The sequence below is a fragment of the Pelodiscus sinensis genome, chromosome 5 (assembly GCF_052426305.1).
Source record: "Pelodiscus sinensis isolate ZL-2025 chromosome 5, ASM5242630v1, whole genome shotgun sequence".
Lineage (NCBI taxonomy): Eukaryota > Metazoa > Chordata > Testudines > Trionychidae > Pelodiscus > Pelodiscus sinensis.
Window position 1 is genome coordinate 65228172 of NC_143056.1, and position 16785 is coordinate 65244956.

The 16785-nt window shown below is 41.5% G+C and overlaps 1 protein-coding gene across 1 annotated transcript in view; it reads right to left on the reverse strand.

Annotated features, from left to right (window-relative positions):
• Window positions 1-16785, reverse strand: part of LOC102452248 (cytosolic phospholipase A2 epsilon) — a 43895-nt gene that overhangs the window by 26277 nt on the left and 833 nt on the right. Inside the window, 6 exon segments of the mRNA XM_006130365.5 lie at window positions 303-378; window positions 1205-1247; window positions 1854-1894; window positions 3123-3251; window positions 5390-5526; window positions 13826-13913. Of these exon segments, the coding sequence (XP_006130427.4) occupies window positions 303-378; window positions 1205-1247; window positions 1854-1894; window positions 3123-3251; window positions 5390-5526; window positions 13826-13913 (514 nt within the window).

The window sequence follows — 16785 nt, forward strand, 5'->3', positions numbered from 1 at the left end:
TAAATCTGAATTCCAAGAACCTGATTCCCAATTGTCGTGCACCTTGCATAATCATTACATCAGTGCAAAGTGTGTGCAAATGCTACCATTCAGATTTTGTTGCATTTTATATAGATTTTGCACTGGTGTAAATGACTGTACACTATGCAGGGCTAGGAGAGGTGTCAGGCTTAATGTTGCTTTAAGGCAGTGGGATTTTAACAATTATAGATGCTGTCAGTGTAATTCATAACATGAATAATGCATTTTTTAGTTGCTGTTATAAAGACTATAACTGCTAGTTAATGAACCAATGACCTCACTTGTAGAATGCATTTTCTTCTTCTTCTTCCACCTTCTCCTATCCACCTGAACTTCCAAGCAGGACATTTCACGAGACTGTAACAAACATGACCAATAAGATAATTACTAACAGAAAATATCACAGAGGGAGACTTACCTCTTCAGCCCATTATTTTCCTGTCAAAGTAGTAAAGATTGGGGGCACTGTGCTTGATCAGTGGGTCTAAGTGCTTTGCATTCTTTTCCAATTATTTCTCTGGCAGACTAAATAGTAACATTAACAGGCTCTTAAGAGAGTCCTATCTAATCCTCAGGTGAAAGATCTAATTCGGAGATGATACTAAACTGCTCAAGGTAGTTAAGACCAAAGCAGACCGTGAAGAGCTTCAAAAAGATCTCATCAAACTAAGTGATTGGGCAACAAAATGGCAAATGAAATTTCATGTTGATAAATGTAAAGTAATGCATATTTGAAAAAATAATCCCAACTATACATACAACATGATAGGGACTAATTTAGCTACAACTACTGTAGAGAGAGATCTTGGAATTATTGTGGATAGTTCTCTGAACAAATCCATTCAATGTGCAGTGGCAGTCAAAAAAGCAAACAGAATGCTAGGAATCATTAAAAAGGGGATAGAGAATAAAATAATTTCTTATTGCCTCCATATAAAACCATGGTTCACCAGCATCTTGAATACTGCGTACAGTCATCATTGCCTCATCTCAAAAAAGATTTATTGGCATTGGAAGAGGTTCAGAAAAGGGCAACAAAAAAGATTAGGGGTTTCGAATGGGTCCTGTATGAAGAGAGATTAAAAAGACTTAGACTTTTCATCTTAGAAAAGAGGAGACTAACGGGGGGGGGGGGGAGGTCTATAAAATCATGACAAGCAAGCACAAAGAGAACACCATTTACCACTATTACTCCATTAGTGATGATGTTTTCAGGCAGATCCAGACTAGAAAACAAAACGAGAAGTACACATTTCACAACAGTATCATCTAAATACTACTTGAAACATTTTTTGGCTTCATCATCTTATTTTTTTTGAAGTCATAAAAAAGTGTGCTTCTTTTGACTGGAGGCCACACAGCTTACTCAGAAGCAGAGATGCTTCAATTTCAGTCAAACAGTTGGGAGGGGATTATGACAATATAATATTAATGACTATGGGTCACATCACCCCAAATGCCATGAACTAGCATGAGGTATCCCTGTCATTGGCATGCCTTTAATTAGCTCCAAGAAGCCAGCTCTGAGCACTGACAGGCAACTAACTAATACATTGTCATTAGGAAAAATTACAGACACACAAACTCTTAATAGAAAAAGATATGGATATATTTGTGCTCTTCTCACCATTCTCTCTCTTTTCTTCTCTATTTTTCTATTAAAGATTTGTTAAAATGTATTCTGTTTTGGAAAAGAAATGAATCTGGGGATGAGGTGTGGCTATTAAAGAGACAGCAGGTGTATGAAACATTTTCACTAGTGATTGATTACTCTTGGAATTGCTTGCTGCATCCATTAATTTCTGATTTCATAATATTTGAGGTTTACCCACCTATTCTCTAGTGTGAACTCAGCCTCCAGCTCCTCTCTTCTCTTGAAATTAGAGAGAGAAATGAATGAATCATGCAAAAATCTTACCCAATAAGTGCAGCCCCATTAAGTGTACAAACTCTTCCCTTCCTGCCTCCTTTGCCCTAGTATTCAAGGACTTTGTGAAAAATGTAACCTTCAATTTTATGCTGCAAGTACTGTTGGTTAACTTCACTTTTTGGTCTCTAAACAATATTCTGCTTGCCAATGTCTCTTCCCACCTTTTTGGAGGAGAAGCTCATTGCTTTGACCTTTCTGGCATTAAAAAGACATTGATATTATTGAATGAAATAAGGGCATTCTCAGTTCTCCTAAGCAGTTGCTTGGACATTATATCTCTTTCTTTCCTGTCAACTGATCCTTTATTTCAGGCAGAGGCTAAAAATGTATCACTTAGAAAAATATTGTGAAACACACTTTTTAAACATAATCATGGAAATAAGGGATGATTAAATTTGGAAATTGTTTCTAACTGCCTCTTTGCCAAATATGGGATTTGGTGTCTATATTTAAATATTGAACTCACTCGGTATAATTATCAGATTCTATGGTGGCGGAGAGGTTCTTTACTACAACTGTCCAATACCTGCTTCAAGAGTCAAAATCACTATTAGTGCCACCACAGATGCCAGATCATTGGTAACAAGCTATGACATAGAATAATACTTTACTCCTTGTATAGCTCCTTCCATCAGAAGTTCTCCAAGTACTTAAGCTAAATTAGCTATTTAATCTTCATAATATGTCTATTCTTTTTGGAGAGCCATCGTCATGATCCCAATTTACATTGAAGAAACAGGTACAGAGAGATTGACATGCTGAAGGTCACGTAGCTAAACTACAGCAGAGCTTGGAACACAGTCTGGATTCTTTTTTCTCCACATCCCCTGTTTTAAAGACCAGACCAACTTTTGTTCTTCAGAACATCTCACTGGATATAACGAGATTTTCATCCTCAGAAATTCAACATTGATGATACTGTCAGCAATATCATCAAACCCTCTGACAGAGTATGTTGCTGCTCTGGGCAAGCCATTCAGTACAATATCAATGCAGTTTTCAAGAGACTTTTTTCTTTGGTAGGCTGAAAGAAGTTAATATGGAAAGATGCATGGAGAGAGACTAACACTCATGGAGATAAAAAAATAAATATAATACAAACAAACTTAGGAGGAAAATCCAGAAAAATGTATGCTTTCTGCCTAGCTCTGCTTGTGATTTCAGCTCTCACCTGTGGATTCAATTGGAACTTCATAAAAATTGTTTCTCCAAGTGGGACTTTAGCTACATCAAAGAGAACAGTGAGATGGCCCTCATCTTGGACAACATCTTCGTCAAACACTACCAGTTCTAGGACATTCTGGGAATAAAAATTAAGAATATATTTGTTAGAGAAACAAAATATTCTGTGTGCACATAGTACAGGGAGATAATGATGGAGAGGGGTGGGAGGAAATTAGCACAAAGACGGAGAGAGCGAGTGAGCGAGAGAGAGCACTGATGAGTAAGTGAATAATCACTCATCTTTACAGGAAATATATTCTTATACGATCAATGAAAGTTGTATCATATTAAGGAATTAAAGGAATTCTGTTTCAACTGTTTCCATTTGCCAATAACTTTCTGAAAAGTTCTCTATCTGGATGAAGAGATAATTGAATTTTAGATGTAGATAATCTCATTTTAACAACAGCTGTTGTAGTTCATCTACTATTGAGAGAATAAATGTTTCCATACAAAAGGAAGCAATTATGGTTCCTAGCAATTTTTTCAAGGATACGTTTTTTTTAGTTCTCTGATGGTTTCACTGATCCATATTCTGACAAATTCATAGCATAACAAGCTTTGTTCAATGAGACTCTCTTCTGATTGTGTAATGATTATATTTTATATTTCATGAGTTGAACTGATTGTAATTCTGCATTGTGTATCTCTCTGTTGCCAGAGTATCTACCCAGATATCTAATATTTAAAGGAGAATGTTTGTAAGTTTGTGTGCTAATAACTTGGACATTGTAAGAGCTACCGCAACCAAACTTTGCATGGGATAACCTTTCCTCCAGAAGAAGGTTTTAAGATACTGTGGGAGGGAAGAGAGGAGAGACAGATGCCTCTCCCCAGGGCTTCACAGAGCTTGGTAGTGCGGGGAGAAGCGGCTTTCTTGGGAGAAGTGGCGGGGACAGTCATTACTAAGGCCGGTGGACAAGGAGGCAGGGAGCAGGCTTGGGTGACGGCGGCAGGCGTGCGGCTCCCTTCCCCCTCTCTTCCCTCAGGCTTCTCACCTCAGTTATATCAACTGTCAACTTATAACTTATATTTCAACAATGTATACTGACTCTAATTTTTGGTAACTCACTTTTGGACTACTGCTTTTCTAAATTTTGTTCCTCCACTTTCCTGAGCAACGCCGGGTAACTCCAACTAGTTGAATATATGTCAGTGCAATTTACCATGTCCTGTTCTTGTGGTTGTCCGGAGAAAAGCAAGTTGTGTGTATAAATGCCAGGAGCAATAAAAGAATCAAGAGCTCTTCCTTTCATTTTTATGAGAACTGCATCAGTACACGCTTGAAGAATGAGTTTCCCCATGTGATCTTCAGGGCTCTATTGCACACTATGTAACATTTCTCCAGTACAGAGACCTCTTGCTGTTATTAGAACACTGAACTGAAATACAGGAAAACTGCATTCTATTCTAACAGCTCTGCTACAGGCCTGTTATGTGACCTGGGGCAAGTCACCCCACCTCCGTGTGTCTCAAGTTATGTCAGCATTGCAAGTAGATTGGGTAGACAGACTCACACTAGTTGATAATATAGAAATAATAAATAAGGCTATGTCTACACAGCAGCGTTATTTCAGAATAACTAATATTATTACGAAATAACAAAGAGTGCATCTACACAGCAAGCCCATTATTTTCAATTAATTTCATAATAACGGGCTTCTTAATCCAACTCCTGTAACCCTCATTTTATGAGGAGTAAGGGAGATAGAAGGAAGAGTATTCTTCCTTTGACTTCCTGCTGTGCAGATAGCACCAAAAGCCAAATTAAGCTATTTCAACCTAAGGTACGCAATTGACATAGCTCAAGTTGCGTAGCTTAATTTAACTTCTGCCCTGCAGTGTAGACGTGTCCTAAATATCCTTCAGGGGAATTGCATGAGTGAAATCTAACTAAGTCAGAATTTTCTAGCTTTCCAGCTTGTTACTGTAATTTTCAATAAACTCAATTAAATTAGTTCACAACTAAAAAATACATTGTGTTTGCAACTCAACTCTGGACTCTTATTCCAAACACTGGACTCAAACTCGAAACACATATTACCAGAGTTGTTGAAATGATTCTGAGAGGAATTGTTAGGGTACTTCTAACATCTGGTAATTGAAAGGCTGTTATATGCAGGCTACATAAAACCTAGTTCTGGCTTTGCCTAAAAGAGAAGGATCTGGCTAGAGATGAGACACAAGAACCAAGGAGTTGGTGTTTTTCTGCACCTTGACCTGACTCTGGATCCTGAAGTAGAAGGTTTCATTCCACACTGGATCGCTGCAGTTCTTGATAGTTTTGGTCCGGACCTTTTCAGCCGAAGCAGTCGGCAACCACAGGCTCACATACCAGTCAGACTGGCTCACTATTGGAGAAAAATACAGAATAATTGACACCATAGTTATTAACTACTATACATATACACACACACAAACACATGCATACTACAGGGCTGTGTCTAGACTGGCAAGTTTTTCCGCAAAATCACTTGATTTTGCGGAAAAGCTTGCCAGCTGACTACACTGGCCACTTGAATTTCCGGAAAAGCACTGACGATCTCCTGTAAAATCATCAGTGCTTTTCCGGAAATACTATGCTGCTCCCGTTCATGCAAAAGTCTTTTTCCGAAAGACTTTTGCGAGAAAGGGCCAGTGTAGACAGCATAGTATTGTTTTCCGCAAAAAAGCCCCGATTGCAAAAATGGCGATCGGGGCTTTTTTGCGGAAAACCGCATTTAGATTGGCCACGGACGCTTTTCCACAAAAAGTGCTTTTGTGGAAAAGCATCCTGCCAATCTAGACGTGCTTTTCCGAAAATGCTTTTAACGGAAAACTTTTCCGTTAAAAGCATTTTCGGAAATTCATGCCAGTCTAGACGTAGCCCAGATGTATATGCATGTATATATATTGGCATAAGCATTGGTGTAGACAGTGGTGTATCAACAGGAGATCTTCTCCCACCAACATAGCTATCACTCCTCATTGGAAGGGGATTAATTATGGTGACAGGAGAACCTTCTATTGGCACCGAGCAGCTACATCAAGACAGCAATTGAACATTGTTTATGTCTAGTGGCGAATTAGTCTCTGAGCCAATGGGGCCTGTGCCCAAGGATCTCAGCCAATTGGGGGCCCCAGAAAAATGGATGCTTCTGTGCCCCAACCTGCTTCACCTACTTAGAGCTCTTGCCAGGAAGCAGGATCCAAGTGTGGGGCTTGCCCACACTGCTCACACAGTGCTCCTGTCTGGGAATGGGGCATGGGGGCTTGCCTCATTCTGGCCACCCAGTGCTCTTGCCAGGATAATCAGGGGGTGGAGTGAGGTAAGCCTCTAAGCTCAGATCCCATTTCCCCAGGAACTGAGGTGGGGATTGGAAGCTGAAAAGCTGAGGAGAGCCCCTATACTTGCTCTGGCCCAGGGCCCACAAAAACTTTATCCTCCTCTGTTTATGCTCATCGCCTTTGGGTACATCAAGTCCTTTTGGCCTTGTAAAATTCCACCTCAAGTTCCCACTCAGTTGATTTGACAACACCAAACTGGGTAGCTATGGAGTAGCCAGCTTTCAGATGGCTATAGGCTCCTGCTTCTGAATCATCATGGCTTCCCTAATGCACGTGTCCTGATACTAGGGACCCAGTCAAGCTGTCCACAAGTTCTGAAGCCATGGCTGGTCATCCCAAGTCCTCATGGTGATGTAAGCCCACCAGTCTGTGCTTGTGACTCTGTTCCAGAAGCTATCATCTACCCACATGGAATCTGTGGGTGTGGTAACAAGCAAGAGCAGTGTAGTCCCCTTACTAAAGGGGCCTCTGTTTTATTCTGAAAAGACCCTGTGTGCTACAATCCAGACTACAATTCCCATGAGCCCTTGGAAAAAAACAGGAAGGAAGGACTGCAGGAAGTAAGCCCCATGGTTGTATCAATTTCTGCAGTCCTCGAATATTGAGAGGGGGAAACTGGTAAGTTATTGGAATGAGCTCTTCTTCCTCTGACTGGGTTCTGCCCTTCATGATGTGGAAAAAGTACTGAGGTTCTCTGTACTATCTTTCATACCGGGCTGAAGACCTTTTGGGTAAGTTAGCTCCATCATGACCTGACTTTTGAAAGGATAAGTGTCACCCAAAACCAGAGGCGCCCAAAATCAATGCCCACTTTTGAAAATATAGGCCTTAATATGTCCATGCTTTAGTGTCCTCATCCAAACTTTGTACCTAACCTCCTTTGTAAAGAAAGCATTGAGAAGTGACTGGATGAAAGGCACAAACTGGCAGGTATTGGAATCGGTGATATAAAATAGTATAGCAGTTAATTTTCATTGTCTGAAGCATCATCATATTAATCAAATGCAATTTAACCTCTTTTATACAAAGTGTCCTATTTCTCAAAATCAAGTAATTCCATGATACAGCCATTGCTTCTGATTACATCCTCATAATGGTATCCATATCCCCTCCCCAAATCTATATGTTGATTCCTATTTTTGTATATGATCTTACTGGACAGGGCTGGCCTTACCATGAGGTGAACTGAGGTGGCCACCTCAGGTGTGCAAGACTGTGGGGGGCCTCCACTAGGACTCAGAGTGCAGAAGATTGTGTCTGCTGCTGGCTCATATGTATTCTCTCTGCTCTAGATGCACAGAGATGGTGGAGTGCCATAAGGGGAGTAGAACAGGAAGAAGGCAGAATTGAGATCTTTCAAAGTTTTGGCTCAAGCGATGGGGAGATGAGGGCGTCATTTGAGCTCCCTGCCTTAGGTGCCAAAATGTTGTGGGCCAGCCCTGTTATTGGTAGTGTTAAAATAAATGAGATTACATGTTTTCTGGACTTCCTTGAAAGAGGGAGACTTTCATGTAGTAATTAGCATAATTAATTACTACTATGTAATACTGGATCTTATTAAAATATCTTCTTGCATATTTTTTTATTTATTTGGCATGAATTCTGACTGGCCCAGATATGCATCTAGTAAGCATCTTGCTAGAACCACAGCCAATGTTGTCAGACTGGGATTTCACAGTGCATTAGGTATGTATGAGTCAGAGCTATCCTTTGGGTAACCTGATTTACGAAAGACAATAATAATTGTTGCATTGATAATAAGTAATCATATTTATTACAGCAGTGCCTAAAGGCCAACCAAAAATGGGTTTCCATTGTGTTAGACACTGTACAAATACCAAGTAATTGACTGTCTCTACACCAAGGTACTTACTCAACAGACATGATAGACATACGGTGGGGAAAAGGTAATAACACACAAGCAGAGTGAACAATATAATGAAGCAAAGGTCATGTTTATTCCACACTTTTTGGAGGAGGTAGAGGGGAGAATTAGAGGTATTTACTTAGGAGGGGATTAGCTAAATGGAAAGATGAAGAAAGGGAAGCTGAGGATGAGGAGAGGCAGGAGAAAAGAGGGTAAGAGGAGTAGGCATGGAGGGAGTGTGAGCACAATGGAGAGAGTGTTGGAGCAGAGGGCCAATCAGTACTGAGCAGAGAAAGGCAGAAAACTTTGTACAGTTTTCTGGAGTTTCTGACCAGCTCCTCATGCCCTTTTCTCCCAAGGCCACATGATAGAAGCCAGGGGAGGTGCCACCTGGATCCTAGTGCTCCCAGAATATGTTGGGGATATGTTTCTCCTCTGCACGATTCTGAATGTGGGGGGCAATATAGGTGTGCCCCTAGCTGGGTTCCATTTTACTCCCTCTGCTTTGACTGCTTCTGCTCCACTGACCACATATAGCTAATATAAGCCTCAAAGATCAAAGCCATATTTTAAACCATCTTCACTGAAAGGTCCCTTGATGGGGATGTAAAGGTCTTTCAGTGGAGAGGGAGCTCCACAGCATTCTCCTTTGGTACTGCAAAGAGGATATTCAACCAAGCCAGACAGCAATTTTGGGGGCATAATTCCCAGACAGAGCTCAGAGTCAATTTGGGGAGCTAATTAAATGTGTTGAGCCCAGAAGATATCCTGAGCCTCACTGAGGTAATGCCAAGCACAGGGTGGCAGCAGAGCTCAGGGTAGCACCTCAGACCCTACCATCTCAGAGAGGCACTGCTGAGTCCAGGGAGGTATCTGGGCCCCTCCAGATGGAAGACATGTCCAAGTAACTCATGCTAGAACTCCTTATTTAGAACATCTGGACATCTCAGATGAGCACAGCTTGGTTTGTGAACACAGATAGAAAGAGTAACATTACTTCCCTCCCCCACCGCTGCAATTTGATGTTGGGGTATTTCACAATTTAACTTCTACTGCATTTCTTTCTAAATTATCTGCTATTGCTATATGCAGATTTTGTACATGACTGAAGAGTTTTTCATTGTAATGCCAATATATTTCACTGAAGGAAGGTTGACTACATAGTAGTCTCAAATTAGTTTAGTGCTCACAGTTGGCCTTTGTGACCAAAAGCATCCTTGTATCCATACCCTACACACTATTGTAATAATACAAAATATGCCCTGTGCAGTAGAAAAAATTACTAACTCATTGGTCAATGATATCACAGTGTCATATATGTAGCATTATTATATATAAAATTATGAATTACCCCCTCTGATGTTAGCACACATTCAAAAGCCAGATAGCCCTGCCTATACACAGATTGTTAAATAGACCAAGAAAGGAATGTGTGTTTAGCTCAATTTATATATAAGTAGAGAGGGGCCTCAAAAGAGTAGTAGGGGAAGATGTCAGGAAACAGAACAATTTTCATTTCAGGAAACATTTATGGGGGGGAAAAGAGTGTGGAGTCTCCTTCACCCGCAGACTCTAGGTAAACCATCTTTAGTTCTTGAAAAACTTTACTTTGAAGGGTAACCCTGAGAAACATCCACTTCAAACATTCACTAGAATGTAAAAAAATGGGCTGAGAACCCCAAGTTCTCTCTTTCACCTAAAAAGATAAAGCCCAATGTTCTCTGGCAGCCAGGGCTACTGAACTTTGGAAGCTCTGGGGCCACAATGATACTCACAGCATATGCTGAGGGCCGCAACTTAAGTGTGGTTGCAGATACATGCAAATATATATGCAAATAGGTTCTTTCACACTGACGGGCTTGAGTACAAAGATTAAGGCAAGACTACACAACACGCAGGCCCCATTTAAGTCAGTTCTGCTGATATTAATAAAATTCAATAGTTACCCAATTTCCACCAATATGTCAGCACTTTTAATGAGGAATGGCAGTCCAGGAATTTAACTACTAAAACATGTATCAACAGAAGACCATTATATTGACTACTTTTTTGTTTTGGCTCCCACCTTCAGACTGCGTGTTGAGCCCCACATAAACCCAAAGTGTACCGCGAGCTGCAAACGAACAGGCCATGGGCTGCATGGGGCCCACGGGTCACATGTTGAGTAGCCCTGCTATAAGCTGTGCACTTGTGCGGCCACTGAGGAGAGATTCAGATGCTGCTTAACAGATTAGCAGGACTTTGTTGGCTTATTTTTGTGTTTCTATTGGTGGTGCACACAAAAAAATTATTCCACACATGGATGGAAAAGATTAGAGGGAGCACTGATAAAGGCACAAGCACCTTTGGGACTGGTTTTATTTTTAATATGAAACAAGCCAGTGCCGTGTTTAAATTGAACCATTTGGTAATTGCAGTTAATACTGACTCTTTACAGAGGCATCAAACCTTAATATCGGAACTATCCAGGAGAAGGCTGGGCAGTGAAGAACACACATTTTTGGAAAAATCTGGGACTGGGAATGCATAGAGTTGCCCTGCAAGTAGAAGGTGGAAGTGGCCAAAGTGTGACTGGTGTGTTGCTGGCAGACAGCTAGGCTCAGAGTTACTGGTCAAAGGCTGCAGCTATACACATACATAAGGATGTGGTCTACATGCTGGTAGGATGGTTGTGAGTGACTCTGGTTGGGTTGGGATTGGGAGCTACAGCAGCAAAGCATTACGAGACACCTAGGGTTGCAGGGCAGATGGTGACACATCCCTCACTAGTCTGGCTTACATTCTGGAGTGCAACAGCATCCACTGAGGAAAAACACTGGTTGCTGTTGCTGGCAATATTTGCTCTATGTTAATTTGAAAGCAAAGACAGAGAATATTAATTTACAATGAGGATTCCCAGGTCTACAACAGAAGCTGGACATTTTTGACAAACTGCTCTGGCCAGGAATGGCCCACGGGCCCGGAGTTTGAGCCCCCTGGTCTATCTGTTCTCTCTTCTCTTGTACTTAGATTGTGAGCTCTGAGTTTGTACAGCTCCTGATACAATGGGATTCCTGACCATGACTGTGGATCCTAGTCACAGAGCATGGTGTGACCATCAGTATGGAGTATCAGTATAGAAATGCAGCAGCATTTGCTGATGCGATTGTTACTTCTATTTTATCTGCATGTAAAAACTCTTCTCAGAATAATTAAAATGGATTAATTAATATTTGTATAACACTAAAACATATTTCAGTCCTTGCACAACATAAACTAATTAAGCCTCAGCACCTCTTTGAATTATGTATTGAAATATTATTCTAATTTTTTTCAGATGGAATCTGATGATACCCCAGGAAATGGGCTGCTCAGGGCTACAGAGAGAGTCAGCAGGTTAGCTGGGACAAGACCTCAGACATGTCCTTGAGTACAGTTAATTATTCACACTACTAACTCATTCAGCTTCATTTTTAATTCTTGATGAACAGGTCTCATTAAAACACCTCGCTGAAGTAGGTGTTACTTGTGTAATTCTCAAACTAATCTGGATTGCTGTTGTAGTTTCCCATTTGTGGGCCCTTCAGTCATGGGGCAAGGTTCTTTTCCAAGACATATTTGTGTGTCTGCCTCGTGTCATATCTTGTGATTTTTAGAAGCAATCTTTTACTGTAGCTAATATTAAAGCTCCCCTTTTGCCAGGCACTGTATAAACACTTGCAAGAGCTTACATTATAAATAGACATGACAGGAAAGTATTATTACCTACAATTTCCAGGGGGAACTGAAAAACAGAGAGATCAAATTACTTGTTAGGTCTTCTATGTTTTCCCAGGAAGTGGTGTGTATATAAGGGCCAGATACTCTCCGAAGAATCAGGCCTGTGTTAAATAGAACTATTTGAGGCAAAACTTTAAGAGATCTCTTGATTATCATGAGAAAATGATTTAAGTGAGTCCTGGGTCCTAAGCCCTACAACATGGCTTTTAATTCCAAGTGATCTTCTCAGAGATCATTCCTGTCCCACAAGAAAAAGAAGATTGAAGGTAGAAGATTTTGGAAGTGAACTGATGGCTAAGTGATGTACAGGCAGTCCCCGGGTTACGTACAAGATAGGGACTGTAGGTTTGTTCTTAAGTTGAATTTGTATGTAAGTCGGAACTGGTACATATTGTAGGGGAAACTCTAGCCAAACATTTCTCCAGAGCTCAGTTTTATTCTCCCACACCTCACTTCCCTCAGTCCTTTATTCTCAAGCTGAGGTGTCTGCTGAGAAAAGCCGCTCTGCGTCTCCCTGGTCTGCTCGGGGAGGAGGGCGGCGCTAGCTTTGCATCTCCCTGGTCTGCTGGGAGGCAGCAGCTAGTGCGGGGTTGCCTCACCCAGTTTGTAAGTAGGGATCCGATGTAAGTCGGATCCATGTAACCCGGGGACTGCCTGTACAGTGGAGGGATTTCTTTCATATTATTGGAATGTGGAAAACAATTATTGTAAATTATTCAGGAAAGATCCAGTGAGGGAGTAATACTCTGTCAAAAATGCATCACCTGTTCCTAAATGACTCATAACTAAGAAGAAAATTATCATGAATGTTTATGGATCAATGTTCTAACACATAAAACACAAGACCACCCAAACACAGTAGGGGACAGGATGATTGGCTACTCATACACTTATTTATAATGTGTAGGAGAAAAAAGCTGCATGATTGTGGGGGACTTTAATCTGAGTAACATATGCTGGAGATCTCACGCTGCCAGTACTAAAACATCTTTGGAATTTTTAAATATTACATAGATGACAATTTCCTAACTCAAGGAGTGTTGCTTCTAACACAGGGACATTTTATATTAGACCTCATCTTTACAGATAAAGAGGAGCTGATGATAGCAATACAAATTAACCATAGCTTAGGTATAAGTGATTATGACTTGAACTCCAGATCAGCTGGGAGAAGGAATTTCAGGAGGAAAATGTTAACGATAATTGGTAATTGTTAAGAATATTTTACTAGATGCCCAAAAAGCCACAATCCCATAGCCCTAGCACAATGGCGTTCCTGCTCCATTTCAGGGCTACTATCATACAAATACATACATAAAGTCTGATTATGAGTGTGACAATCTTCTGAATATGCATTATAGATATCTGTAGTAGTAAGTGTGTCTGGACTATCATAAACTGCACATTTATTGTATTTGGGTAACAATACACTTATTTCTTCTCATGGAATTGGATCATGAGATAGTCAAAAAGTTTGGAAATAGTTTGGGTGCTTGGTTATATCTTCATGAAACCTATGACCCATTTCACAACACACATATTGGCAAATTAATTGCTGCTTTAGTCATTCTGCTGATTTTATTGAAGTCAGATTCATTCTTGAAATTAAGTAACATCACATAACCCTTATTGCTCAACTATATTCTGAGTAATTCTAGAACTATGAGGTACCCCAAAGGAACAGTAAAGGTACTCACAAAAGTCTGTCTGCTGAAGATTTCTCATTCGTATGATTCTTACAGTGAGCAAGTAGCAAAGCTTTGCTTCCTTTGTAGAAAATGATACCTAAAATATGTGTGAATGTTATCATATGGAATGTTTTAATACGCCGTGATTTATAACAAATTGTTAAAAGGAGCCCAACTGCTATTCAGGAAGTCCATTTGAAGCAGTAAGTTGATCATAAAATAAGACTCACCAGAATCCCCCACAATGAAAACACTATCCTTAACTCAGTAATAGGTAGAACTTTGCTCACCCAATCTCCATCCCCCATATAAAGAAAAGATGACTCCCATCAGATTTCAAACTCTTCAGCTGCTTGAGCAAAATGTAGAGCAGAGAAGACAGACACAGGAAAGAAATAACCAGACATGGAATGTTAACCAGGCAACAATACAATTTTCACATATTATTCATCTGGATGGAAGCTGTCCCTTTTATGTAAAACAATCCAGCATAAGACAGTGATTCAATAACATTCTGTTTGGATTTGTAACAGAAACCACTGGTGTTTGGGAATCAAATTCAAGGCCCTCTTAGAGGCTTCTACTTTTTATGCAGTTTTTTTGATGGAAGGAGAATGAATTGAAAAAACTTTGGTTGTTTTCCTTAAAAAAATGCAGTTTTAATTATGCAAGATCAAACTGCCACTAGTGGAGGAGACCACACAATTAGTTTCTCTCCTCGGGTATGTCTACACAGCAAAGTTATTTCGAAATAACAGCCGTTATTTTGAAATAACTTTACTAGTGTCTACACTAGTAAATTAGTGTACTTCAAAATTGCAAATGAAGCTGGGATTTGAATTGCCCATGCTTCATTTGCATATTCACATAATGGCGCTCTTTCGAAAAAGCTTTATTTCGAAAGTAAAACTGCAGTCTAAACGCTGTTCTTTCAAAAAGGGAAGGCTTTTTCGAAAGATCCTGTAAAGCCTTCCCTTTTTTAAAGAACTGCATCTAGACCACGGTTTTATTTTCAAAATAGTGCTTTTTTGAAAGAGCACCGTTATGTGATTATGGAAATGAAGCACAGGAAATTCAAAGCCCGGCTTCATTTGCAATTTCGAAGTGCCTAATTTACATCCCTCTGTTGAAAGAGGGATGTAATCTAGACACAGCCTCAACCACCAGAAAAGGAGAGTCCCAAAGCCAAAGTCTTTCAAGATACATCTCCATGTCTCACAGCAGTGAGTCTCAGAGCTCAGGTCAACAGATTTGGGCTTGCAAGCTTGCTGTGTGGTGCTAAAACAGCAGTGTAGATGTCGCAGTTTGGGCTCGAGCTTGGGCTGTGATGTACACGGTCAGGGAGCGGGGCTGTGTACATCATCGCCTCTTCCCTTACCCCTCCCGCTGTGGCTCAGCTGAGCCGCCACGGAGGAAGGGGAAGGGGGCGGGGCGGTGACGTACACGGCCAGGGGGCGGTGCCCAGCCATGTACATGGCACCGCCATGGCGCTCAGCTGAGTTCTGCGCTACTCAGCCGGGCCGCTGCAGGGGAGCCTAAACGGCCACTTGCTCCGCTTTCTCCTCCATGGCAGCCCGGTTGAGCGGTACAGAACTCAGCTGAGCGCCACGGTCTGAGGCGAAGGGGGGCAGGGCAGTGACATATATGGCCCCGTCCCCTGTCCACATACTTCACAAGGGTAGGGTAAAAAAAAAAACCAGACACCCTTGATCGGGACTGGCTGGGATAGGAGTGGGGCTGGCTGGGAGGAGGGGGTTGGGGGCAGGAAGCAGAGCTGGGGGAGGGGGGAGTCAGAGGCAGCATAGCTGGCCAGAGGAAAATGGGGGAGGGGCAGCCGGTGGGAAGCAAAGCTGATCAAGGGTGGTGGTCGGAGGCCACAGGGCTGGCCCGCAGGAAGCAAAGCTGGTCGGGGGTGGGAGTCAGGGGCAGCGAGGCTGGTCGTGGGAAATCAGGAGGAGGAACTGGCTGGTGGGGGGTGGGGAGAGGGAATCGGCCAGCAGGGAGCCGGACTCACCTGGGCGTGTACATCCTCGAAGAAGACAGAGGAGAGAGAGTGAGAAGCAGGAGGGGGAGAAGAGAAAGAGAGAGACAGAGCGAAGAGAGAGACAGAGGCAGGAGAAGGAGGAGGAGAAGAGAAAGAAAGACGGAGAGAGAGGCAGAAGGCGGAGGAGAGATGAGACAGAGAGGGGGAGGCAGTAGGAGGAGGAGGAGGAGGAGAGAGAGAGACAGAGCGAGAGACTGGAGGCTCAGGAGAGAAGACCAATGTGGAGGAGAGACCTGAAAATCCCGCCTTATGATGGGCTAATTGGCTAGTATAACACATAGTCAGCAATAAGCAATCCAGAAATGGATAGAAATATTTGCATTGCTGTTTCTAATATATAATAAACACAAATGTAGATCTAGAACTGATTCCCAAGCAGTCCTGCCAGCACCAAATGCTTTCTTCCCACAGAAGCCTTTTATTGTGACGACTCTCTTTCCAGCAGAGGCTGAGGGAACATTTGTTTTGGACACTGAGGTTTATCACTGAAAAAACAAAGGCCCTTCAACAATTGAATTATGAATGAAACACTAGACCACATTCTCCTTTCATTTTGGTATAAATGAGTAAACTCGATTAAAGTCAATAGAGATGAGCTGGTGTAAAAAGTGATACGAATGAACCAAGAATCAAGCCCACTGTTTATGATAGTAAATAATATACAATGGGGAGTCCCCTAAATGAATCTCTTAACAAAGCTTATGAAATGAATATTTGTTACCTGTTACAAACCAAACACAGAGCAGTAGCACAAAATAATAATGGGTTTCAGACAGTGCTTAATTTATAATGAAAGAGGTGCTGAAGCGCAAGTAATTAATTGCTGGGGTGCAAGCCGTTATTCTATTCATAATTGATGCAGCAAGCCCAGAGGTGCCGGGACTATGAACTGACAAGCCTAGAAGGTGCTACGGCTCAACTCTGG